This window comes from Pan troglodytes, chromosome 13 (genome assembly GCF_028858775.2).
Source record: "Pan troglodytes isolate AG18354 chromosome 13, NHGRI_mPanTro3-v2.0_pri, whole genome shotgun sequence".
Lineage (NCBI taxonomy): Eukaryota > Metazoa > Chordata > Mammalia > Primates > Hominidae > Pan > Pan troglodytes.
The window spans coordinates 66,549,522-66,577,182 of NC_072411.2; the positions used below are offsets into that span (position 1 = coordinate 66,549,522).

Here is a 27,661-nt window from a genome sequence, read left to right on the forward strand (position 1 = left end):
CAAACAAGTAGAAGAAAGGACTTCAGAACTCAAAGTCAAGGCTTTCAACTTAATCCAACAAAAACAACAAAAAAAATAATTTAAAAGATGAACAAAGCCTCCAAGAAGTTTCGGATTATGTTAAATGACCAAACCTAAGAAGAACTGGTGTTCCCGAGGAAGAAAAGAAATCTAAAAGTTTGGAAAACATATTTGAGGGAATCATCAAAGAAAACTTCCCCAGCCTGCTAGAGATCTAGACATCCAAATACAAGAAGCTCAAAGAACACCTGGGAAATTAATCACAAAAATCATCACCTAGGGAAATAGTCATCAGGTTATCCAAAGCCAAGTCAAAGGAAAAAATCTTAAGAGCTATGAGGCACAAGCATCAGGTAACCTATAAAAGAAAACCTACCATGGTGGCGTGTACCTGTAATCCCAGCTACTTGAGAGGCTAAGGCAGGAGAATCACTTGAACCTGGGAGGCAGATGTTGCAGTGAGCTGAGATCATGCCACTGCACTTCCACCTGGCAACAGAGGGAGACTCAAAGAAAAAGAAAAAAAAAAAAAAAGAAAACCTACCAGATTAACAGCGGATTTCTCAGCAGAAACACTACAGGCTAGAAGGGATTGGGGCCCTATCTTTAGTCTCCTTAAACAAAATAATTATCAGCCAAAAATTTTGTATCCAGCGAAACTAAGCAGTCTTTTCCAGACAAAGAAGTGCTGAAAAAATTCGCCACTACCAAGCCAGCACTACAAGAGCTGCTAAAAGGAGCTCTAAATCTCGAAACAAATCCTCAAAATACACCAAAATAGAACCTCTTTAAAGAATAAATCTCAGCATTTTGGGATGCCGAGGTGGGTGGATCACTTGAGGGCAGAATTTCGAGACCAGCCTGGCTAACATGGTGAAACCCTGTCTCTACTAAAAATACATAAATTACCCTGGCATGGTGGTCCTTGCCTGTAATCCCAGCTATCTGGGAGGCTGAGGCAGAAGAATCACTTGAACCCAGGAGGTGGAGGTTGCATGAGCCGAGATGGTGCCCCTGCAATCCAGCCTGGGTGACAGAGCAAGACTCCATCTGTATTAGCCTGTTTTCATGCTGCTGATAAAGACATACTTTATCAGCATGAGACTGGGCAATTTACAAAAGAAAAAGGTTTAATGGACTCACAGTTCTTCATGGCTGGGGAGGCCTCACAATCACAGCAGAAGGTGAAAGGCACATCTCACATGGCAGTAGATAAGAGAACTTGTGCAGGGAAACTCCCCTTTATAAAACCATCAGATCTTGTAAGACTTATTCACTATCACGAGAATAGCATGGGAATGACCTGCTCCCATGATTCAATTATCTCCCGCCAAGTCCCACACACAGCACATGGGAAATATGACAGTACAATTCAAGATGAGATTTGGTTGGGGACACAGCCAAACCATATCACCATCTTACAAAAAAAGAATAAAGCTCACAGCTCACAAGACCTATAAAACAAAAACATGAAGAAAAAAGAAACAAGGTATTCAGGCAACAAATAGCACAATGAATAGAATAGTACCTCAGTACCTCACATCTCAATACTAACATTGACTGTAAATGGCCTAAATGTTCCACTTAAAAGATACAGAATGGAAGAATAAATAAGAATTCACCAACCAAGTATTTGCTGTCTTCAAGAGACTCACATAACACATAGGGACTCACATAAACTTAAGGTAAAGGGGTGGAAAAAACATTCCATGCAAATGGACACCAAAAGAGAGCAGGAATAGCTATTCTTATATCAGACAAAACAGACTTTAAAGCAACAGCAGTTAAAAAAGACAAAGAGGGACATTATATAATGATAAAGGGAATTGTCCAGTAGGAAAAAATCACAATCCTAAATATATATATGCACCTAATCCTAAGGCACCCAAATTTATAAAACAATTTCTACCAGACGTAAAGAAATGAGATAGACAGCAACACAATAACAGTGGGGGATTTTAATACTCCACTAACTGCACTAGACAGGTCATTAAGACAGAAGGTCAACAAAGAAACAGTGGATTTAAACCATATCTTAAAACAAATGGACTTAACAGATATTTACAGAACATTCTACCCAACAACTGCAGAATATACATTCTATTCATCAGCACACAGAACATTCTCCAAGGTAGACCATATGATATGCCACAAAACAAGTCTTAATAAATTTTTAAAAATTGAAATTATTTCAAGTACTCTCTCAGAACACAGTGTAATAAGTTGGAAATCAACTCCAAAAGGAAACCTCAAAATCATGCAAATACATGGAAATTAAATAACCTGCTCCTGAATGATTGTTAGGTCAATAATGAAATCAAGATAGAAATGAAAAATTTCTTTGAACTGAACAATGATAGTGACACAACCTATCAAAACATCTGGGATACAGCAAAGGTAGTGCTAAGAGGAAAGTTCATAGCCTTAAATGCCTACATCAAAAAGTCTAAAAGAGCACAAATAGGAAACCTAAGGTCATACCTCAAGGAACTAGAGAAACAAGAATAAACCATACCCAAACACAGCAGAAGAAAAGAAATAACAAAGATCAGAGAAGAACTAAATAAAATTGAAACAAATAAAACAATACAAAAGATAAATGAAACAAAAGCTGGTTCTTTGTAAAGATAAATAAAATTGATAGACCATTAGCCAAGATTAACCAAGAAAAGAAGAGAGAAGACCCAAATAAGGTCAATTAGAAATGAAACAGGAGATATTACAACCAATACCAGAGAAATACAAAAGATCATTCAAGGCTACTATGAACACTTTTATGCATATAAACTAGAAAACCTAGAGAACATGGATAAATTTCTGGAAAGATAACCCTCCTAGATTAAACCAGGAAGACATAAAAACGCTGAGCAGACCAATAACAAGCAGTGAGATTAAAATGGTAATAAAAGAAATGATCAACAAAAAAAAAGGTCTAGGACCAGATGGATTCACAGCTGAATTCTATCAGACATTCAAAGAAGAATTGGTACCAATCCCATTGACACTATTCCACAAGACAGAAAAAGAGGGAATCACCCCTATATCATTCTATGAAGCCAGTATCACCCTAATACCAAAACCAGGAAAGGACATAACAAAAGAAGAAAACTACAGACCAATATCCCTGATGAACATAGATGCAAAAATCCTTAACAAAATACTAGCCAACCGAATCCAACAGCATATTGAAAAGATAATCCACCATGATCAAGTGGGTTATATATCAGAGATGGAGGGATAATTTAACATATGCAAGTCAATAAATGTGATACAACACATAAACAGAATTTAGAACAAAAATCACATGTTCATCTCAATAGCATTAGACAAAATCCAGCAACACTTTATGATTAAAAACTTCAGCAAAATTGGCATAGAAGGACATACCTTAAAGTAATCAAAGCCATCTATGGCAAACCCACAGCCAACATTATACTGAATGAGCAAAGGTTGAAAGCATTCCCCCTGAGAACTGGAACAAGAAATGGATGCTCACTCTCACCAGTTCTATTCAACATAGTACTGAAAGTCCTAGCCAGAGCAATCAGACAAGAAAAAGAAATAAAGCACATCTAAACTGGTAAAGAGGAAGTCAAACTGTCATCGTTTACAGATGATATGATCGTATACCTAGAAAACCCTAAAGATTCCCCCAAAAACTCCTAGAACTGATAAATGAATTAAGCAAAATTTCAGCATACAAAATTAACATACAGAAATAAATAGCTCTGTTATACACCAATAGTGACCAAGCTGAGAATCAAATCAAGATCTCAATCCCTTTTGCAAAAGCTATAAAAAAATAAAATAAAATACTTAGGAATATACCTAACCAAGAAGGTGAAAGAACTCTACAAGGAAAACTACAAAACATTGCTGAAAGAAAACATAGATGACACAAACAAATGGAAACACAGCCCATGCTCATGGATGGGCAGAATCAATATTTTGAAAATGACCATACTGCCAAAAGCAATCTAGAAATTCAATGCAATTCTCATCAAAATACCATCATCATTCTTCACAGAACTAGAAAAAAAAATCCTAAAATTTGTATGGAACCAAAAAAGAGCCTGCATAACCAAAGCAAGACTAAGCAGAAAGAACAAACCTGGAGGCATCACATTACCCGACTTCAAACTATACTACAAGGCCATAGTCACCCAAACAGTAAGGTACTGGTATAAAAATAGGCACATAGACGAATGGAACAGAATACAGAAATAAAGCCAGATACTTAACAGCCAACTGGTCTTTGACAAAGCAAACAAAAAAAAGTGGGAAAAAGGACACTCTAGTCAACAAATGGTGCTGGGATAATTGGCAAGTCACATGTAGAAGAATGAAAGTGGATCCTTATCTCTGACCTTATACAAAAATCAACTCAAGATGGATCAAAGGCTTAAATCTAAGACCTGAAGCCACAAAAGTTTCTAGAAGATAACATCAGAAAAACCCTTCTAGATATTGGCTTAGGGAAAGACTTCCCGACTAAGAACCCAAAATCAAATGAAACAAAAATAAAATAAATAGATAGGACTTAATTAAACTAAAAGCTTCTGCACAGCAAAAGAAACACTCATCAGAGTAAACGGACAACTCACAGAGCAGGAGAAAATATTTGCAATTTCTACATCTGACAAAGGACTAATATCCAGAATCTACAAGGAACTCAAACAAATCAGCAAGAAAAAAAACAAAGAATCCCATCAAAAAGTACGCTGAAGACATCAATAAAAAACTCTCAAAAGAAGATATACAAATGGCCAACAAACATATGAAAAAAATACTCAACATCACTAAAGATCAAGGGAATGCAAATCAGAATCACAATGTGATGCCACCTTACTCCTGCAAGAATGGCCATAATCAAAAAAATCAAATAACAGTAGATGTTGGTGTGGATGTGGTGAAAAGGGAATGCTTTTGTGCTGTTGGTGGGAATGTAAACTAGTACAACCACTTTGGAAAACAGTGTGGAGATTCCTTAAAGAACTAAAAGTAGAACTACATTTTGATCCAGCAATCCCACTACTGGGTATCTTCCCAGAGGAAGTCATTATATGAAAAAGATACTTGCACATGCAAGTTTATAGCAGCGCAATTCACAATTGCAAAAATATGGAACCAGCGCAAATCTCCATCAATCAACGAGTGGATAAAGAAATTGTGAGATAGACAGACAGATAGATAGACAGACAGACCATGGAACCATAAAAAGGAATGAAATAATGGCATTCCCAGCTGCCTGGATGGAACTGGAGATCATTATCCTACGCGAAGTAACTCAGGAATGTAAAACCAAAAATCGTATGTTCTCACCCATAAGTGGGAGCTAAGCTATGAGAATGCAAAGGAATAAGAATGATACAATGGACTTTGAGGACTCGGGGAAAAGGTGGGAGGGGGTGAAGGATAAAAGACTATACAATGAGTAGAGTGTATTCTGCCTGTTGATGGGTGCACCAAACTCTCAGAAATCACCACTAAAGAACTTACTCAGGTAATCAAACACTACCTGTTCCTTAAAAACCTATTGAAATAAATCCATCAATCAATAATAAAAGAGCAATAAATGACTCAGATGAGACATTTTATTAATGTTCTATTATTAACTGTTCTGTTGATGTTGATCAACAGAGATTCAGAAGTAGACAAGATCAGCAGTATGACCTGGGGTAAAAAGAAAAGGTATACACTACATCAGGCTTCAAACTCTGCAGCCAAGGATGAGGAGAAAGGAGTGAATTTAGAGTGAGGACAAAGGAGTAACATATGTTGTACTGAAATAAGAGTATCCAGACTCCATCAAAGATACTACTTTGAAACCAGTGTGAAGTAAAGCTGAGTAGTGTTTAAATAATCAAGGCAAACGTTTTAAATCAAGAAAATCAAAGACCAACCTTTGACATCAAGTAATAAAGTAATAAATACAACAAAGTAAACGTGTTTTAACTTACAGCTTAATATGTCAGTCATAACACATCATGGATACTTCAATTTACCTTTGATGTTCCTTTAGTAGAAAAATATAAACCAGATCTTCTTAGAAAAAAGTAAATTTTTTTCCAAGACTTCTTTCCCTGTTCTTTCGCATGTAAGAAACCATGAATTTCAGGATATGTGCTTGAACTCAGAAACATCTGAAACAAAATTTATATATTTTCAAACTATGATTAAATCAATGATATGGTAGCCTTATACTAATCATATTAAGATTCCAAATATAAACATGTAAAAATCACACAGGATCATAACATATAACATTATGGTAATTAACTATGTGTTTGTGTATACTGCATTGCTTTGATAGTCCTTGGTATATCTCTCTCTCCTCTGTCTCTCTCTCTTTCTATCTCCGTGTGTGTGTATACACACACACATACACACACAGAAAATAAATCAGTCTTTCAAAAACCTAAGATGTTTCAAATGAAAATGAGTTCACAAAGTATACATTCTAAGTGGTAGTACATAGTTATCTAACTACCAAAATTATCAGCTAATTGAATGTCCATTCAAAAAGTTGGACGTCATCTATTGCATTAAGTCCTGATATACTTTTCATCGTTTTCCATGGTTTTCCCTGAGATTACAGGTTTACCTATTAACTTCATTATGGTATAAGTAAGACCACAATCCTGACTTCAATTGTGAAGCAGGAAGTTGAGCCAAGTTCACCTCCTTGAGGCGGGTAAAGCAAACAAAACTATCTCTTCTTTGTCATCTGTGGTTCTCAGTTGTGGGTGGATGTGGCAGGTCATGTTTCCAAAGAGGACAGCAACAATGTCTTCCATCCCACATGCTCTTCTCTAATGTCATCTTGCCACTGAATCACAAAAAGGTGGAGTCTTTCTCCACTCCCTTGAATGCGAGCAAGCCTGTCATTGCTTTGACCCATACAATATGTGGAAGTGACCCTTTGCCAGTTCTAGGTGTGGTCCTTAACTAGCCTGGTGATTTTCGTGACTTGGCCCTTGGAATCCAGCTGTCACATAAGAAATGTGACTACTCTGAGACCATCACAGGTAAAAAGTCCAATGCAACTGGAAAAGCCCTGCAGGATGAGACACCATGAGACAGACAGAGAGAGACAGTAAGTGGGGGGAAACAGGGGAGAGAGACAGAGACACCAAGGAGTATCAAACGACATGCAGTCAAAAAACTCTCTTAGAAGGGGACCTTCAATCCCCAGCACTGAGTCAACGTGCCTCAGAGATGACCCACCCAGCTAAACTCTTCCCAGATGCCTGTCCCACAAATTGTTGGCAAAATGTAAATGGATACTTAAAACCACAAAGGCTTGGAATACTTTGTTACATGGTAATAATTAATTGAGACAGTGGGCATGTGTTGGTCAAGAAAATGAGAATGAAAAGGAATAGCTCAACTGAGCGGTTGTGCTCAGCATCCTTAATAAGACAGTGGAAATGCATTAGTGTCTCATTTAAAAAAAAAAAGAAAATAGAAATCCCTCTGAATAAACAAATGGAAAAAATTTGAAATAAGGGAATTTATTAACTAAAATAGTGTAACACATTTTAAAAGGCTACTAAAGGAAATGCTGACAGTAGATATTTATGTTTTTTAAAGTAAATTACTAAAAGAAATTTAATTTAATGAGCCACAGATATTAATTAATTGACATGCAAAACAGGCAAGTAGGTTTTTTAGTTTGAGTGCTTTCCAAGTTATTAAACCAAACCAATTAAATTTTAAAAAGAGAGTCATAGAGGTCACACTAGAAAAAGAAGAAACCTTTTAAAAAGTGGAAACATTGCCTCAGTGGAGAGAAGAGGTCAGGGGCACATGCAGGACTATCTGATTCCAAAGCCTGTGATTTTTCTTGTTTTTATAATTTAACATTAAAGCAACATAACTGTGCTACAGGAAGACTTGCAAAAGGAGGTGGAATAAAAACTCCATCCCACCACTGTGTTGTAATACAGTGGTGAAGCATTCAGAGGGCTGAGATCTGAAAGTCCTGGGGCACAGCTGCTGCTGCCATTTACCTAACATTTTGACGGGGTGTCTCTGTAAAAACCCAGGAGCACAGAAGCAGCTTTTAGAAAAATCTCTGGGGACTAATCATGTTTCAAAAATATTCTGAAGCACAAAAATGAAATATAACCTATTAAAAAGCCCACAGAAAAATCCATGATAGCTCTGCCAACCTAATATTTTTAAGGTCAAACAATACTGGAAATATTAAAAGTTGTCTTCATTAAAGATCAGGGGATACTGAGTGGGTTTGGGGATGCATGGGGCTGAGCTCAAACGGCAACCATTATAAAGACATTGCTCAACATTAACCTGTAAAAAACAACTGTAGAGCTTCTGATGTAAAATCTACAAATCTATCGAAAATTAAAGAAAATAACTGAAATTATTCATTTATTGTAATGACAATGTCTTTGAAAATAACCATTTCAAGCCACTGCCAGTTTGGAAGAAATGAGTCCAATAGACACAAAAATAAGGAGATTTTTAATTAGATAACTAGTATTCTTAATTCAGCTAAGAATATTTCACAATTCTATGCAAGGATTTCCATAACAGCTATTACAAATGCTAGTGAATACATTTGCATCCTGTATCTTTTATCTCCTTTCATTTATTTGCTAAACATTTTATTACAAATAGGATTGAGGGTGTTTATTATGAAAGCTGATACTGAGTATCTATTGGTAAGATATCTGTATTTTACAAAGAATTTTGATTTTTCTAAAGACTAACATAATATTTACACACATCACAGAACAAAATTGCAAGTTTCCTTTTAAGACACACATTTTTAAATATGTAAAATCCTTTGACAATTGGCTAAAACTGGGAAGAAGAATATTGTTAAAGAGCTTTATTGATTTAGGACATTCTTTACCTGGGTGCATTTTTTTTTTTAGTTTTACCTCCAGCAAAAAATATTAATAATAATTCAAAGCATAACTTTTCAAAATCTGGGCATGTATAAAAAAGGACCTAAAAGTTTTCCTTCATTATGCTATTATTTATATATGTTAATAAAAATATATTTTACCTGCAAAATCTGTGTGGGGGATATTTCACCATTGGTTTCAGTTGCAAAAGATACCATATGCTCTGGAAAAAAATACTGTCAAAAAGACACAGTTAAATTATCACAAAATTCATGCTAGAAAAGATTCAATTATGACCAATATAGTAATCAAAAGCAAAAGTTCTTTAAACTGGTATGACTAAAATTCACCCAAAATTGCTTTTGAAAATGCCCGTCCTTAGACTCTACTCATAGGTACCTTAATGAGAATGTCTGGAGTTGGGCACAAAGATTAGCAAATGCCCCCAGATAATGCTGATGTGGATGGATTCAAGTATCTGGAGTTATAAAACACTGCCCTGAAGTTGACAATGTGCTTGCTCCCACATCTTATTCCTGAGTCCCGCAACCAGCCTATCAGGTCAAAAGGACTATCCATGCCATTTTACAAGGAAAAGGCTCATAGAAGTACAGAGTTTAAGGTATGCCCAAGGTCATAGCCCACAGCACAGTGGAGGTCAGGACTTAAACTGGGCTGGGAGCTAAAAGTCCAGTTCTTTCTACCTACCATTTTTCCAAACTTTTTAATCATAAAATTCACCCAGGGCAGTTGTTTAAAATAGGAATTCCCAGGCCTCATTCCTGGAGTTTCTGATTCAGTAGATCCGGGCAAGTCCTGGATTCTGTGTTTTTAATAAGCACTCTCCCCTCAGTAAATTTTATGATTAGACAAGTTTGGGAAAATATATTCTACTATATTTCCTCTAGGACAGGGTTTTTCAACAGTAGTTCTACTAACATTTTGGTCTAATAATTCTGTGTTGAGGGGGGCACTCCTGCATATTATAGATGTTTACAGTATTCCTATCCTCTGCTCACTAGCAGCCCTCCTCCCCACTGCCAGTTGTGACAACCAAAAATGTGTCCAGACATTGTCCAATCACCCCCCAGTTAAGAACCACTGCAATAGGTCTACAAATGTCCAGCCTTGTTTAAATAAAAAATAAATAAAAAACAAGCATTGAACAATATTTCTTTAAATATATCTTTTTAAATTCTTGTCTTTAATAAAGACTCACAACAAAAAAAGCACTTTCTCTTCACAGTTGAATTTATTTAATTTTTATTATGACTAATTTTCTTTGCCAAAGATCATCCCATTATGTTTCTATTAATAGGTTAAGATAAAAGAGAACGTGAGAGGTCTTTCAGGGTTTGAAAATATTCTATTATGGTGTGTATCATATATTTTTCATAAAGAATCATTTCAATCCAATTATCATCCAAAACTTAGTGTAAAAATATGCTTCAGCTGCAGAGACAAAAACAATTTAAAATAATGAGCCCAGAGGCTATTCTGACTTTTCTAGATCCCTAGTCTTCATTAGAATGTGACATACATTTATTTTCTTTTAAAGAGAACTACAATGAAAGTAGTATTTACTAGATAATGCACTGGTCTTTATCTCATTTCTACTTAGTTCAAAAATTACTGCACCGAAAACAAAATAATTTGGAATGCAAGATTCATGTCAATCTTAATTTCTGGCTAAGTTATAATACTCTCAACAATCATTAGTCTGCTTTTACCTTAGAAAGCTATTTAAATTTCCTAAATTCTGTAGAAAGTGTTAAGATATAATATTTTGCTTAACACTTGTTCTTAATCTGGGTGAGAACCTATAAAAATTCATTTCCTACATCAAATGTATAATTGTTTCCTTTTCACAAAAGGCAAAACTAGGTTTCCTAATACTTTTAAATTAAATAAACCAAATTCATCTCAATTCAGATTTTATCAATACGGCTTTAAAAAGTTTTACACCTGTGTATCTGAACTTCTGTGTATAATGTTCACTAATCATTGTTAGCATAAGAAATATGGGTATAATTTCAAAGGACCAGAGTCTTCATCTACAATTTACCAAATAGGACTGTATTTTATTTACAGTGACTATCTTCTTCACGTAAAATTTAACGGGTTCATTTATTTTCCGTAACTATTAGGAGGGATTTCACTTACCATTGGGTTTTTAAAGAACTCATATTTGGCATAATTTTTTCTAAAGTATAGTTTGTTTTCTTCTTCTATCCCCCAGTTGGATAGCACTTCAATCACCAGTTCGTGGTCTTCTATTGTTCTTTCTGTAAAGAATGTTTCAATGAGTATGTTGACAGACAGACAAATATATATATATATATATACATACACACACACACACAGACACATACAAACATATAAAATGTATTACGCATCTTTGTTAAACATAGCAGATTTCAACTTAATTATGAAATAGCCAGACTGATAAAATTTGTCATCAATTTTCAATTACTAATGTTCATTTTTATATCAAAGCAGACTGTTGTCTGAAAAGAATGTATAAAATATCATAATGTACTTTTTGTTATCTCAATTTCCTTTTATTACTGTGTAAATAATATAAGTTTGATAACACATCTGCGTTAAGTATATGGGAGCTATTTTTTTCTCTGACTCATCATGGTGCCAAAACTAAAATATTTATTTCAAGGTTGGACAATTCACCTCATTAACAGATGAAGAATTTTGACAGGTTCATGTGCATTTAAGACTGTCCAGACTAATCTGGATAGCTGAGAAGAATTAAAATAAATGCTTTAAAGGAAAATTTTAATACAAGAAGATACAGGTTTTTTTTTAAGAAGCCCAATTCCTTGGGGCACTTTATACTTTCAAAGCTAATACTAAGGAAAATATATTTTGTATTAACAATGAAGATAATTAAGTGGATGGGAAGGCACTTGGCAGAAAAGGCACTTAAATGAAGTAAGCAAAGGCAGTTTTAAAGAGGTGACTATAACATGCGAAATTCCTATTTTTATAAGAAACTGTGAGGATGTTGACAGTAGTATTATTCATAATAGCCCCAAACTTGAAACTACCCAAATGCCCACTGACATGAGAATGAACAAGTAAATTGTGTAAAAGCACACAGTGAAAATATACTACAACAACCCACAACAGTATGGATAAATATTGCATTTCATGAACACAATATTTAATTAAAGAATCCAGACACAGATAGTATATACTGCATGATTCTACTTACATAAGTTTCAAAATAGCAAAATTAATCTACAGTGCTAGAAAGGGTTTTGGAGACATTAAGTAAGTGGGGACATGAACGAATCACTGGGGTGAATACAATACTGTTTCTTGATCTTGGGGTTGGTTATTCCAGTATATGTAATATCTGAGAGTCCATTGAGTTGTGCACACTTGGTTTGTACACTTTTCTTAATGTATGCCATACTTCAATAAAAGGTGGAGAAAAGAAAAGAAACTGGAAATTACCAATGCAAAATAGGAAATGGAGAACAACCAAATAAGGAATATGGAAACTCTCTGCTGTTTTACTGTTTCTAGGATGTTTTTAAAAAGCATTTATGTCTCAGAAATTCAACATTCAGTAGTGATTTGTGACCTACAACACCCAAACTCTTGAAAGTAATATCATTCTTAAATAGACATTTATTCATCCAAAAAAGAAGTTCAGGTAAGAGTGTTCAATGAATATGGATGAGTTTGAGCTAAGTATATATCAACACTTGGGGTTCTATTCCTAACTCTGATTGCTCCTTTTCTATCCCATCGACTGGCTCCACTAGCTCCTTCTCCTCCTACAATCTTGGTTCAACTCTTTTCTTTCTCCCCCTATAAATTAATCCATTCTCACCTCTTCAACCATCTCATTTGTCAGGTATTCTGAAGTGAAATCTCTGGCTATAATTGTTCTCATCCATGCTCCTGTCCTAACTACTATACCCTGCACCACCTCAAATACAGTATGTCAAAAACCGAAGTCAAAATATTACACATAAAATTACCATAGGATCAGCAATTTCACTTCTGGCTGTTTACTCAAAAGAAGTGAAAGCAGGGACTCAAACAGAAATTTGTATACCAATGTTCATAGCAACATCATTCACAATAGCCAAAAGGTGGAAACCTAATGTCCATGTCCATGAACAATGAATAGATAACAAATGTGGTATATGCAGTACCTACAATGGAATATTCAGCTTTAAAAAGGAATGTAATTCTGACACATGCTACAACATAGATGAACCTTGAAGCTATTTTGCTAAGTGAAATAAGACAAATACAAAAGAACAAATGCTGTATGATTCCACTTATACAAGGTACCTAGAATAGTCAAATTCATAGAGATAGAACGTAGAATGGTGGCTGCCAGGGGTAGGAGGGAGTAGGGAATAAAGAGTTGTTGTTTAATTGATGCAGAGTTTCAGTATGAGAAAATTAAAATATTTTAGAGATTGATGGCCAGTCGTGATGGTTGCATAACAATGTGAATTCATATAATGCCACTGAACTGTACATATACAAAATTTCAAATGGTACCAAAAAACTTTTTAAACTTAAAAACGAAACAAAGTCATCTACATTTTTCCCTTTCAAATGACTTTTTCTTCCTAAATTATCCTATCTCCATTACTGTCATTTTTACCACATTCCCTCAAAAAAAAGTAGAACTACAACTCACCTTTGCAACTTTCTCTACGTCTACTCCAATATCTTCTACTCCTGAAATTCTCAGATAGCAGGGATTCTTTCTCTGAGTGTCTCTCACACAACAAACAACCCCCACACGAGGTCCCACTGTCACCATTTCAATTTAAACCTTTGCCTTTTGTTGTTCAGCCTAACTAATCTTCAAGCCTCTACTTTCTCATTCTTCTAATCCAACGTGGACACCAATAGCATAGCAAACCTCCTAAAACATGTGTATGAATGTGAACCCTGCCCAAAAAGCTTGTCTGCTTCTGCTTGTTATAGATAAATGCATATAGTCTGGCAGTTAGTTATAACTTAGTCATTTGTTCATCCATTCAACAAATATTTGTTGAAGGTTCACAGTATGTCAAAAACTCATCTTAGGGCTAAAAATTTTGTAGTGGAGAAGACAGTAACAAAATAACTGCCCTCACGAAGCTTTCATTCTAATGGGAATACATGGGTAATGAATAAAATGTGAATCGTAAAAAGTAGTGGTCTTAATCCATTTTTTGTTGCTATCAAGAAATACCTGAGGTTGGGTAATTTATATAGAAAAGGGGTTTATTTGGCTCATGGCTATACAGGAAGCATGGTAGCAGCACCTGCTTCTGGTGAGGCCTCAGGAAGCTTACAATCATGCAGGAAGGTAAAGGGGGAGCAGGCGTGTCACACGGCAAGAGACAGCAATAGACATGCCAGGCTCTTTTGAACAACCAGCTTTTGTGTGAACGAATAGAGTGAGAATTCACTCATTACCACAAGGATGGCACCAAGTCATTCACAAGAGACCTGCCCTCATGACCCAAACACCTCCCACTAGGCCCACCTCCAACACTGGGGATCACATTTCAACATGAAATTTGGAGGGGCATATATTTAAACCATAATAGTGGTGATAAACCTTACAGGGAAAAATAGAGCAGCGAAGAGAGAGAAAGTGCTGAGGACAGGGGATAGGAATCCATTTCCATCAGCTTATCAAGAAGGCCTCATTGAGAAGGTAATGTTTAAACAGAGACCTAAAGGAGAAGAGGACAGGAGCCAAGCAGATAGAGAGGAGAAGCAAGAAAAAAAGCCCTTGATGTGAGAGAAAGGCTGGTATGTTTGAAATACAGCCAGGAGGTTAGTGTGGCTAATGCTGAACAAGGAAAAGAGGTTATCCCAGGAGAAGAAGTTAAGGAAATAATGGGGATGAGATAGTGGGTTGTAGAAAGCCCTGCAGTCTATAGTAAGGGCTAGGCTTTTCCTCTGTGTTAGATGGGAAGTCATTTTGAACACAGGAATAATATAAACTAACAAGTTTCAATAGGATCACACTGTGGAGCAGAAAACTGATTTTAAAAGGCTGAAAGCACAAAGACCATTTGGTAGGCCATTGGAACTAACCCCAGGAGAGATGATGCAGCTTACATTAGCATGGTAGCAGTTGATGTGGTTAAAAAAAATACACAGAATCTTGATCTATTTTGAAGGTAGGGACAACAGAATTCGCTGACAAATTGGATATGGAGTGAAAAAGAAAGTACTTGAGGAAGACATCGAGGTTCTCAGCCTTAGCACTTGGAAGGATGTGTTACCAGTAATAAGCTAGAAAAACTGCAAGACAAACTGGAGGGACATCCAGTGATCACTGAGCTACCAAGGGGGAAGTTGCATCCTTAAAAATCTGTCCTTACTTCTGTTTACTTTTCACACAAACTCAGCTGGTATTTTCAAGATTATGAAACACAGGTACACATTATTAAATGCACTATGTGCTAAGCACGGTATCTGTATTCTTTGCAACTGCAGTGGGAGACAATTTCAAGATATCAGTAAAGATGCTTGTTTGTTTGTTTGCTTTGCCAACCTGTGTTTCCTTGGACCCATTACCTTCCTCTACCTCTAAGAAAATAGTATGAATTCTGCCCTCATACTACACTATAAAGAAAGGAAAAAATAGCAAAGAGGCATTTTGTTGTTTTTTTGAGTGTCACAGTAGACTTTATCAATTTTTGACAAATATAATTATTTAGGAAGAAGCATGCCTAGTCAATCCTCCATTGTCACTTGTGGGGACCCACCCTCTGCCCTCTGAGAAAGGAGGCAGAGTTAAAGGGTTATTGAAGGAAACTGGTGGAGTGGATGGAGACTGTGAGGGAGCTAGATGGTAACTGGATGGTGTAGGTCCCAAGCGACCCCATATCCTGCCTCCTTCCTGAACAGAACCCTCTATGAGTTGTAAGACTCCGGATAGGTTTAACAGTGGTATGTGGCTCAAATCAGAGCATAGACTTAGGAAAGTTATACCCTGCCCTTAAATAGAAGCCCTTCACCAAGCATGACAGAGAAGCAATAGCTAAGTACAATGTCAAGTCCACAGCATCCCAGTACGGGGCAAGAGTATTGTAGTGCCACATTCCTGAGAAGAAATGTGGAAGGACTAAAGGAAGACCATGAACCTAAGGGTCATCATGATATAAGCAATAAGCTTAAAAAGCAGGAGTTTCTACAACATGAAGACAACAGTTGGATAAAAGTTAGACAGATATCCCTCTGGGGATTTACATGTCCCAACAGAGTGCTGGAGGAGTGAAGGTAGGTCTAAACCTTCAACTGAACACATTTCAAACGTGTATGGAACTCATTGATAAAAACTGCATTGATTATTTTCCCCAACAAGACTAAGAACAATCCAGAGAACAAACGAATAATAGAAGAATAACCTGTCTGTTCTTAAGCCAGGTTACTCAGTATCAGAAACTAATTCAAAATACAGTAATAAAGGAAGTTACATTTCTGCATGTCTGAGTCTCACAGCTGTTTCATTATTGTATTTAATTCTTATAATACCTGTAGTAAGCTAAATAATGGCCCTAAAGATATCAGGTCCTAATCTCTAGAACCTGTAAATGTTGCCTTATATGGTAAAGCCTTTGCAGATGTCATTAAATTAAGGATGTTGAAATGGGGGGAATATCCTGGATTAAGGTAGGACCTAAATCCAATCACATATATCCTTTTAAGAGAGAGGCAGGTGATTTAACACAGACGGAAGAGGAAAAGCAATGTGATCAGGGAAGCAGAGGTTCAAATGAAATCATCACAAGCCAAGGAATGCTAGTAGCCAAGAGAAGCTGTTAACGGGCAAGGGATGGAATCTCCCTAAGGTTCTTGGAAAGAATGTGACTCTCCAGAACTGTGAAAGAATACATTTCTATTTTTTAAGCCACCAAATTTGTAATTTGTTACATAAGCCTTAGGAAATCAATATAATAATGTAATAAGTAAGTTATAGTTCCATTTTACAGATAGAAACAGAGGTTCAGAATAGCCATGTATATGGACCCACCCTCTGCCCTCTGGGAAACGAGGCAGAGTTAAAGAGTTATTGAAGGAAACTGGTGGAGTGGAGACTGTGAGGGAGCTGGCTGGTAATTGGATGGTGTAGGTCCCAAGTGCCCCCTCTTGTAGGTCCCAAGTGCCCAGGTTGAATGACAACCACATGTCTGAGCCCAAGTTGATGTTCTTTTCCCTGCACACATTGCTTCAACTTCATGGAAGTTCTCACCCAAGGGACATTCCCTAGCACCTCTGCTGGATCTATTTACATCCTGCACTTTCTGTCTATATCAACTAAAATTGCTTTTTCATGCTCCTGCCGTTCTCTACTTTAGTTGTTTCCAATTCTGTTTTTTTTTTTTTTTTTTGAGATGGAGTCTTGCTCTGTCGCCCATGGTGGAGTGCAGTGGCGCAATCTCGGCTCACTACAAGCTCCGCCTCCCGGGTTCACGCCATTCTCCTGCCTCAGCCACCCGAGTAGCTGGGACTACAGGCACCCGCCACTGCGCCCGGCTAATTTTTCCTATTTTTAGTAGAGACGGGGTTTCACCATGGTCTTGATCTCTTGACCTCGTGATCCGTCCGCCTCGGCCTCCCAAAGTGCTGGGATTACAGGCGTGAACCACCGCGCCCGGCCCCAATTCTTTTATTTTGAAAGGTATTCAATAAATATTTGCTAATTAACTGAAAGTAAATCACATTTTAAGTGTAAGGGACAAAACAGTAATGGGCAAGATTTCAAATTATGTCAATCTTCAAAGTACAAATCATTTGAATTTGGACTGCATCAAAAAAGAAAATAAAACAAAAAAGGTTGAAAAATCAAACTACATTTGAACAGCTATGACAAATGTGTAACTAAAGAAGTAAGCAGGTTCGGTGGCTCATGCCCATAATCCCAGCTACTCAGGAGGCTGAATATAAAAAAGAACTAGCGTAATGTGTATGGTTACCAAGAAGTGGAATGTAGTCAGGGGTTTTGTTGACTACATGCAAATAAAAACCAGAATACCAATCTTGAAAAAATAAAATAAAGGATAAAAGATTTGCAGAAAATGTCACAGAACTATAAAACTGAGTATTTACATACTGCAATTACTAGCACTAAGAAAATAATCTGGTAATCTTAAGAAAAATACATCTTTTAAAAAGCCATCAAGAAATAGAGTATGTGAGAAAGCCAAAGACATACATTCCATTCCTTCGAAAAAAGATTTCTAGTACTATTCTATCAAAAATTCAGATAACATATTAAGGAAGCTAATAAAAGTCAAGTGGATTGAATGCAGCTATAGTTTTTTACCTTATATACTAGCCTGGTAATGAAGATATAATTTTCTTATTGTAGAAACTGATTTTTAGAAATTATATTACATATTCTTTTTAAATTTATATATCACCATCCCAATTTGCATGAATTGTACCTTCCCCCAACCAATCTCATTATGTTAAAGGATTAATGTTACAATAACCCAAATAACCCTGGGAGGCATAATTGAATATCAGTTAATCACATCTCACATAAAATTAGCATTTCTTTTTTCAATGCAGATATCTGACTAAATACAGGCCCTAGTAGACAGAAAATTCAACAGGAATATACAAGATGACTAGATGGATTACTTTGAGAAGAAAATAAAAACGCTGCAAAAGGAGGTGAAATGTTGCTGAAGACCAACTTTCTCTTGCCTTGGTCTAGCCAAAAAACACCATCACCAAGACCTAAGAAAAGGGAAAACAAAACAAAACACTAAACCAAAAGGCCTTCAATAAACTTTCTTGGACCTTTCTCCTACCAAGCAAATTTTAACCAAGTAAGTAATCCTACTAAGTTATTTATCATTTATTTTAAATATCAAAAAAGGAACAATATGAATTCTACAACTAGGGGCTCTTTGCTGCTATGTTCAAAACCCAGAATGAACTCAGGTACTTTTTGAATTACCATTTGAGAAGTGACCACAGGTAGGAATCACATGAATTCAAAATTATTATTTTAGACTTCATTTTTAAAACTTTATAAAATCCATCTAAAATACTATAATAAAACATGTTATTAAAACTTCACAGATACAAGTATATTTAAAATAAAACTTTCTGACGTTATTTTTCGGGCATTGGAAAGTAAATTACAATTGTCAACTACCACTCATATGTAGGTAGAAAAATAGGAGGGAAGCCCTCTTAAATTACTTCAACATAGCAATCAAGAAGATGGAAAAAGAAAAGCTTCAAAAGCATTTTAAAGGCTTTTTCAAAACAAAAACAAAAATTTCCTATTGCCTTAAGTTGTATTTTTTGTTTCTAATAGGTCAGTGAGGTCTTATGGTAATAAAAAGAAATATTACCAAATAATGATAACTACATGTAATTCTGTTTTCGAATTTTCAGAAACTCTTTCTTTAAAAAAAGAAAAAGAAAAGAAAAAAGAAGAAGAAAGCAAGAAGTTTCTTCTGAAACTGTTGATTTAACATCAAAGTCTTTTTAAAAACCTCAATCCTCCAAGAATGGAGAGTGCTCACCTGTGACCTTCTGCCTGGATTTCTTTGCTGAATCTACTGCCAAGTACAGCGTGGAGCTCAAATAGAAACCTGAGTCCCTACTCTTCTCGCACTTGATAAGAGAAGAAACAAAAGTGGCTTTTACCTCTAATTCGCTCAGAAAACAATTTTTTGAATACCTTTTTTACAGGAAACTCCAGGAGACAAATGGTCCTTGTACTTCTCTATGCTGGGTAGAAACTACATACATTTTGTCAATCTTATTTTCAGATAAAAATGAACAGCCTCTGGCCAAGCAAAACAAAAACTGGAGAAGCAAAGAATAAAACACAGCTCAATTTCTAAAAGGTTCCTTAACCTAAGAATACTACTTAATACCAGCAGGATCCCCCAGAAAATTGCCATCAGACACATTCAACTCCCCAAGTGCAATAATAGGAAAATTGTGACACTTCGGCTTGATGGCTATAAAGCCCTGCAGTTCATTCTTCTGCGAGGGGAAATAGTCTCCAATTAACTCCGACCCAACCATTGCAACTTATATTCAGAGGCAGCCTTATTTTTCCACAAAAAATGCCTGCATATATATGATCTCGAGTTGACTGGGTAAATATCTGAAGAGCTTACAGACAGCTTCCATTAATTCGAAGGTTCTCACAGCATTCTTTGAGGACTCAAGAGTAAATTCTATCTGAGCACGGCATGTGATTTCTTTGGCTTCTTTTCCAAGCCTATTCCTTCTATGTACTTTGTAATCCATCCTTTTAATTTTTTGATATAAATGCCTTACAGTTTAGTATGACTTAGTTCCAAACACATTTATTTGTCTTAGACCCTGGGTTACAAAGATGCATGTGTACAGAGAGTCCCAGCTCCATGGAATTACTGTCTAATTTTAATAATTTGATCACTGTTAAGATAGTTGTAGAAAATGTTACAGCAGCAAAGAAGATGTGTATTTTGTCCAACTTGGGGCTTCAGAAAGATGTCTGAGCTAAGGCTTTAAAAATCTCTTTAAAAGTTTTAAAAATTGTGTTTATTTCTTTTTTCTGATTATTAAAATAATACATTCCATTAAAGGAAATTTTACAAATACAGATAACTTACAATCACAATACATCTTTAAACCTGTCAATCAGGAATAAGCACCTAACCTTTCAGTATATTCCTTTCTTGTCGTTTTCTCTTGCTCTATATGAGTGTATGTGTATATACTTTTTATAATATTAGAAAACATCATATGTTTATACACTGATTTTATTCAATCGTCACCACAACCTTACATTTACCCACATTAGTCTTCAAAGGAAGAATAAAAGCATGATCAAAAGCTGCATAACATTACAACCTATGGATGTACTGTAATTTATAACATTCTCCTTTTATACTGAGGTTTTACTTGTCTAGTTAATTGATATTGTAAACAATCTACTTTGAACAACCTTATATCTAAATCTTGTCCACACTGCTTGTTTCTCACACCCACCTATATAGTATGTCCTGTGGAAGCATCACCTCCCAGGACACAATTCATCACTAACACTCGTAGTGCCTCCTGCAGCTCTCTGCTGTTTTCAGGATTTGCAATTTCCCAAGGGGTGTATGAGTACGGATGGTGGCAGCAAGCATCCTGATCATCTCAAGGAACAGCCCTGGAGCAGCAGCAGCAGTTTGCGCCAAGCAGTCAGGCAAGTGTAAGAGGCAGGTGTGTCTCCCGGCCTGCTGTCAGATAGATGGAAAGGGTGACTCTACTTCACAAGGCTGAGCATGGGATGCCTCCAACTGCTTTTCTCTCTCCACTCTCCCTGGACAGTGGCACTACGTTACCTATCAGTCAGCTTGGACAGCTCAGAGTTTTCATCTTTATTGCCATAAGTATTTTTAAGAAAAGGCCGGGGTTTTACTTTCCTGCCATTTTTAACTAAAATAACTAAGCCCTGGAAGATACATAGCAGTTAGCCAAGTAAAGATGGACAGGAAGGGGTTTCCTGTGACTCTTAACATCACAAACAAGAAAACTGAGTACAAACTGTAGTATATGCAGGCATCTGCAGGCAGTTCTCTAATGTATAAACTAAAAGGAGGGAGGGGTGAGACATTAAGACTGCAGCTATGAAGGGCAGACAGGTCACAAGATGCTACAAGCCCCACAGAGGACCTTGGATCCAAATGCAAAAAGAATCAGGTCTGCATTCAGATGGATAATGTTGGTACTACCAGAGGCAGGAGGACCAGTTGTGAGGCTAACATAATACCTGAAGGGAGAGATGCTAGGACCTGAATTCATGTAGCCGAGGCTATGAGAATATGTAGAAGAAAAAATCAGCTGAATCAGAAGCAGATTTAGTTATGGGCACTTCCTATCTTTGCTAGTTACATATTGCCCATTTCTGGTCTGTGTGTGCCACCAGGACAGCATGTCTCCTGAAAGCCCAGAGGGTCAGGGCACATGGTTCTCTTTATGGAAGGAAGCACAGTGCCACATGTCCCAAAGGCTTCACAATGATTTCTGCTGTGATGAGGGTGGTCACAACTCTGATGGCTGGTATGTTATAAACTGCACAGGAAGTCCAACTACATGTCAGCTCCAGAAGAGGAAAAACACTTGTACTTCCTTTGTTAAAAAAGAAAAAAGAGTGAAGGAGCAGCTTCCAAGCAGGAGGCTGTGAACCATTCCCTCACTGTCACTGTGCATCGCTTCTGTCTTAAGGCGATCACGTGGGCATAGCTGCACACATTAAAATGGTTTCATTAAAAGCCTCCAGTCATTCATTTTGCTTATTAAAGCCACTCCACAATGATATTCACAATGGAAATCTCAGCTGTCCCTAGCAATGATACTAAAATACAATTAATTCCTCTTCCCGAGGAGTCTGTAGGTATGCGCTTGAGGTATTGTGTTAATTGCCACTGCTTCATACCATGGCTTCAATTAGGAATCAGAATGGGAGCAAGACAAACATGGATCCCATTAAGTTTCAGAGGACTTGAAGCTAAAGTTTTTCCCCCACCCTACTCTTACATTGATTATAGCAGCACAGAGGATTCCATCTGGGGAACTACAGTGACATCCAGTGGCTGTGAAGCAAACCACACCAGTTGCAAAACCTGGTTTACTACATCATGAAAGGAGAAATATTTGTTGATGTGCTGACATTTTAAATTCAATGTCTATCAAAGTGTGTGTACAAGTATAACCATATAATAATATGATCCAAAATCAGGCCATTCAGAGATTCATAACAAAATCAAGATATTTAGTTGTCTTCCATGACTGACTCTGCCTATTAAAATTCTCAGCAGCCATATGTTAATAATTACAGGTAGAGGATATGAAACATGGACATTGCATTCAAAGTTCCAAACATAGTATTATTATACAATTCATGTTTTGTACAAATTCAAAAACAGGTAACTTTTAGCATGATTCTCTCGCTCAGCCAAAATAAATATCTGGCTCTGCTATAAGGTGAACTGGGTTGGCTCAGTTCAATCTCAGTAATTTCATTACCACCTGGGTTAGGAACGTTTATACGCAAGTTTTCTTGGTGGTTTGCAATTTAAATTATAGCATTCCTGAGAGAGATGTAGAGTGAGACAGGCAAACCGACCGCAGAATCTCAGGAACATTTGCTTGAAATATTGTGGTGGGAAGAAACCAACTTGCTTCAGTGGAAAATGCAGATTACAGAATCTAATGGAATCTAGATCTTTGTATTCCTGCATGTAAATGGATATTAAAATACATACTCTATGCACACTAGTAGTAGCTATCACACATATGCATTTATATTAAAAAATGCTAATAACGGTCGGGCGTGGTGGCTTACGCCTGTAATCCCAGCACTTTGGGAGGCCAAGGCAGATGGATCACTTGAGGTCAGGAGTTCAAGACCAGCCTAGCCAACATAGTGAAACCCCATCTCTACTAAAAATACAAAAATTAGCCAGGCGTGATGGTGCACACCTGAAATCCCAGCTACTCAGGAGTCTGAGGCGCAAGAATCACTTGCAGCTGGGAGGCGGAGGAGGCAGTGAGCCAGTATCACACACTGCACTCCACCCTGGGCGACAGACGGAGACTCCATCTTGGAAAAACAAAATACTAATAAGATTGAAGTTTCCTTTGCCACAGAAAACTTAACTCTGAAATTAGACTTCAGGTTCAGGAACTTACCACATTTTGAATTTCAAGTATTCCCCCTTCTGCTTTTAGTAGCTTGTGATATGGTTTAGACAGATGAGAAGCAATGATAGTAGCATATGTATTCACAACTCAGAATGTCTCTGAAACTGGCCTAAGCTTATCTTGGTCACTAAAAGTGAGCTAAAGTGCAGAAAACCCTCAACTCTCATCTATCCTATAAGTCAAAATATCCTTACCTATGAGGCCTCAGGATCTCACAAACACTAAATCTCATAAACAGATCACATGTGAAGATGGTACAATGGGGGCATGTACAGCTAGTAGAAATGACAGATAGGTGGGGATCATTCCAGGGAGCCACAGGTAGTCTGATGGAAAAGCAAAATAAAAGGTCAAATCTTGCATTCTGGCCTCCTTAGTAGTATACTTTTAAAACTAAATCACATCATATTCTTCTCTGACCCAAAGACCTCCCCTTGCTTTTTCTCTCACTCAGTGTAAATGCCAGGCCCACTTCCTGGCCTATGAGACCCTACACGATCTGGTCCTGGGGCAACTCTGTGATGTTCTCTCCCATTACCTTCCACCTTATTGACTCCACTCCAGGTGCAATGGCCCCTAGGCTGCTTCCTGAACACAAGCACACTGCCACGTCCAGGCCTTTCCACTTGCTGTTCCCTCTGTCTAGAACAATCTTCCACTTAATTGCACAGCCTGCCTGCTATGTGCTTCATTTCTCTACTCAAACATCACTCCGTCAGGGAGGCTTTCCCTGATGCCTCTTTAAAGTGCATCTCCCAGCTGGGTGTGGTGGCTCACACCTGTAATCCCAGCACTTTGGGAGGCCGAGGCGGGTGGATCATGAGGTCAGGAGTTCAAGACCAGCCTGGCCAAGATAGTGAAACCCTGTCTCTACTAAAAATACAAAAATTAGCTGGGTGTGGTGTCAGGCTCCTGTAATCCCAGCTACTTGGGAGGCTGAAGCAGGAGAATCACTTGAACCCGGGGGGTGGAGGTTGCAGTGAGCTGAGATTGCACCTCTGCACTCCAGCCTGGGGAGCAGAGTGAGACTCGGTCTCTAAATAAATAAATAAAAAATAAAGCATATCTCCCTTCTGCTCTAGCACTCACTCTCCCTCTTTCCTTCTGCTTTCCCTCCCCAGAGCTTATCATCCTCTACGGGATAACAAATATTAGGCCTTGTTTCCTGTCTCTCTCCCAGTGAAAATGCAAACTCACAAGGGCAATACTTTTTGTCTGTTTTGCTCATACTGCATCCCCAGAATCTACAGCAAAATATAGGCTTGGTACAAAATTGTCAATAAATATTTGCTAAACTGGGCAACGCAGCCAGAGAAGGCAAGAGGAGTTACTGATTTTTGTGGAATCTGTAAAATGACAAGTAAAAAACTACAAATACTCAAGATATATTTTAAGTGCACAAAATAAAAAAAAAAAGAAGGTAGTCTATAAGAGTTAATACATATAGCAACTAAGTTAAAGTAGAGAAACTGATTAAAGAGTTTTTAAAAATGTTAACATTAGTTATCTCGGTCTTGAAATTATGAATAATTTTGTTTACTTCATGATTTTTTGAGGTATTTACAATGAGATAGATTATTTTTGTATTTAAAATATTTTTTAAAATAATAGGCCAGGCGTGGTGGCTGTCGCCTGTAATCCCAGCACTTTGGGAGGCCAAGGTGGGGTGGTTCACCTTAGGTCAGGAGTTCGAGACCAGCCTGGCCAGCATGGTGAAACCCTGACTCTAGTTTAAAAAATACAAAAATTAGCTGGGCGTGGTGGTGGGTGCCTGTAATCTCAGCAACTTGGGAGGCTGAGGCAGGAGAATCACTTGAACTTGGGAGGCGAAGGGTGCAGTGAGCCAAGATTGCGCCATTGCACTCCAGCCTGGGTGTCAAGAGTGAAACTCCGTCTCCAAAAAATAATAATAATAAATAATAATAATAATAACAGAGGCTGAGGCTGGAGGATTGTTTGAGTCCAGGAATCTGAGGCTGCAGTGAGCCATGACTCCACCACTGCACTCCACCTCAGGCAAAAGAGACCCTATCTCTAAAAAAAAATAAATAAATAATTTAAATTTAAATAAATAGATACTATGCCCTTCCCTTTACAATTCTATTTATTTATTTTTTATAATTTCAACTTTTATTTCAATTCAAGAAACACACACATATATATATATATATGCAAGTTTTTAACATGGGTATACTGTGTGATGCTGAGGTCTGGATTCAATCGCACCCGTCACCCAGAAAGTGAGCACAGTACTCGACAGTTAGTTTTTCAACCCTTCCTCCCACCTCTTCCTCCCCTAGTAGCCCCCAGTGTCTATTGTTGCCATCTCTATGTCCATGAGTATCCAATGTTTAGCTCCCACTTAATACGGAACCCAAAAAGAGACCAAGTAGTCAAAGTAATCCTGAGCAAAGAAACAAAGCTGGAGGGGTCACATTACCCTACTTCAAACCATATTATAATCCTACAGTAATCAAAACAGCATGATACTTGTACAAAAACAGACATATTGACCAATGGAACAGAACAGAGAACCCAGAAATAAAGCCATACTCCTACAGCCATCTGAGCTTTGACAAAGTTGACAAAAATAATCAATGAGGAGGGGACTCCCTATTCAATAAATGGTATTGGGAAAACTGGCTAGCCAAATACAGAAGAATGAAAGTGGACCCCTACCTTGCACCACATACAAAAATTAGCTCAGGACGGATTAAAGATTTAAAAGATTAAAACCTAGGAAACACCATTCTGGACAACAGCCTTGAGGAAGAATTTATGACTATGTCCTCAAAAGCAATTGCAACAAAAACAAAAATAGACAAGTGGAACCTAATTAAACTAAAGAGCTTCTGAACAGCAAAGGAAACTATCAACAGATTAAACAGACAACCTACAGAATGGGAGAAAATATTTGCAAACTATGCATCCGACAAAGGTCTAATATCTAGAATCTATAACGAACCTAATTCAACAAACAAAAAACAACCCCATTATAAAGTGGTGAAGGACACGAATCAACACTTCTTGAAAGAAGACATACAAGTAGCCAACAAACATGAAAAATCCCTCCACATCACTAATCATCAGAGGAATGCAAATCAAAACCACAATGAGATACCATCTCCCATCAGTCAGAATGGCTATTATCAAAAAGTAAAAAAAAACAGCAGATATTGGCAAGGCTGCAGAGAAAAGGGAATGCTTATACACTGCTGGTGGAATGTAAATTAGTTCAGCCACTGTGGAAAGCAGTTTGGAGATTTCTCAAAAAATTTAAAAAAGAACTATCATCCAACCCGGCAATCCCATTACTGGGCATACATCCAAAATAAATAAAAAGACACCTGCACTCTTACATTCATTGCAGCACTATTCACAATAGCAAAGACACAGAATCACTAACAGTGGACTGGATAAAGAAAATGCAGTACATGTAGGCCAGGCATGGTGGCTCACACCTGTAATCCTAGCACTTTGGGAGGTCAAGGTGGGTGGATCACCTGACCTCAGGAGTTGAATTCAAGCCTGGCCAACATGGTGAAACCCCATCTCTACTAAAAATAAAATTAAAAAAAAAAATAGCTGGCTGTGGTGCCATGTGCCTGTAATCCCAGCTACTCTGAAGGCTGATGCACAAGAATAGCTTGAGCCCGGGAGACGGAGGTTGCAGTGAGCTAAGATCGCGCCACTGCACTCCAGCATGGGAGACAGACCAAGACTCTGTCTCAGAAAAGAAAAAAAAAAAAAAAGTGGTACATATAAATCATGGAATACTATGAAGCCATAAAAAAAAGAATGAAATCATGTCCTGCATAAAAAGAAATAAAGCCACACTCCTACAGCCATCATGGATGCTGGACTCCCTGTTCAATAAGGGCATCATCCTAAGCAAGTTAACACAGGAACAGAAAACCAAATATAATTTTATTTATTGAAAATTCATCATTTTGGACAAAAAGAGTGCAAGAATGTTTCTTAAACAATATGCAGAGCCGACTAGCTGATCACTAAAGTTCTGGAAAATAGTTCATCCTTTGGTTCTTTACATCAGT

The 27,661-nt window shown here is 37.3% G+C and overlaps 1 protein-coding gene across 5 annotated transcripts in view; it reads right to left on the reverse strand.

Annotated features, from left to right (window-relative positions):
• The window catches only part of GRB14 (growth factor receptor bound protein 14), a 129,129-nt gene that overhangs the window by 23,206 nt on the left and 78,262 nt on the right, over positions 1-27,661 (reverse strand). For all 5 annotated transcript variants that reach the window (XM_054679091.2, XM_515864.9, XM_054679090.2 and 2 more), the window contains 3 exons: positions 11,061-11,182; positions 9,059-9,133; positions 6,027-6,164 (listed from right to left, as the gene is read on the reverse strand). In XM_054679091.2, coding sequence (XP_054535066.1) covers positions 6,027-6,164; positions 9,059-9,133; positions 11,061-11,182 — 335 coding nt within the window. The remainder of the gene's footprint in view (positions 1-6,026; positions 6,165-9,058; positions 9,134-11,060; positions 11,183-27,661) is intronic.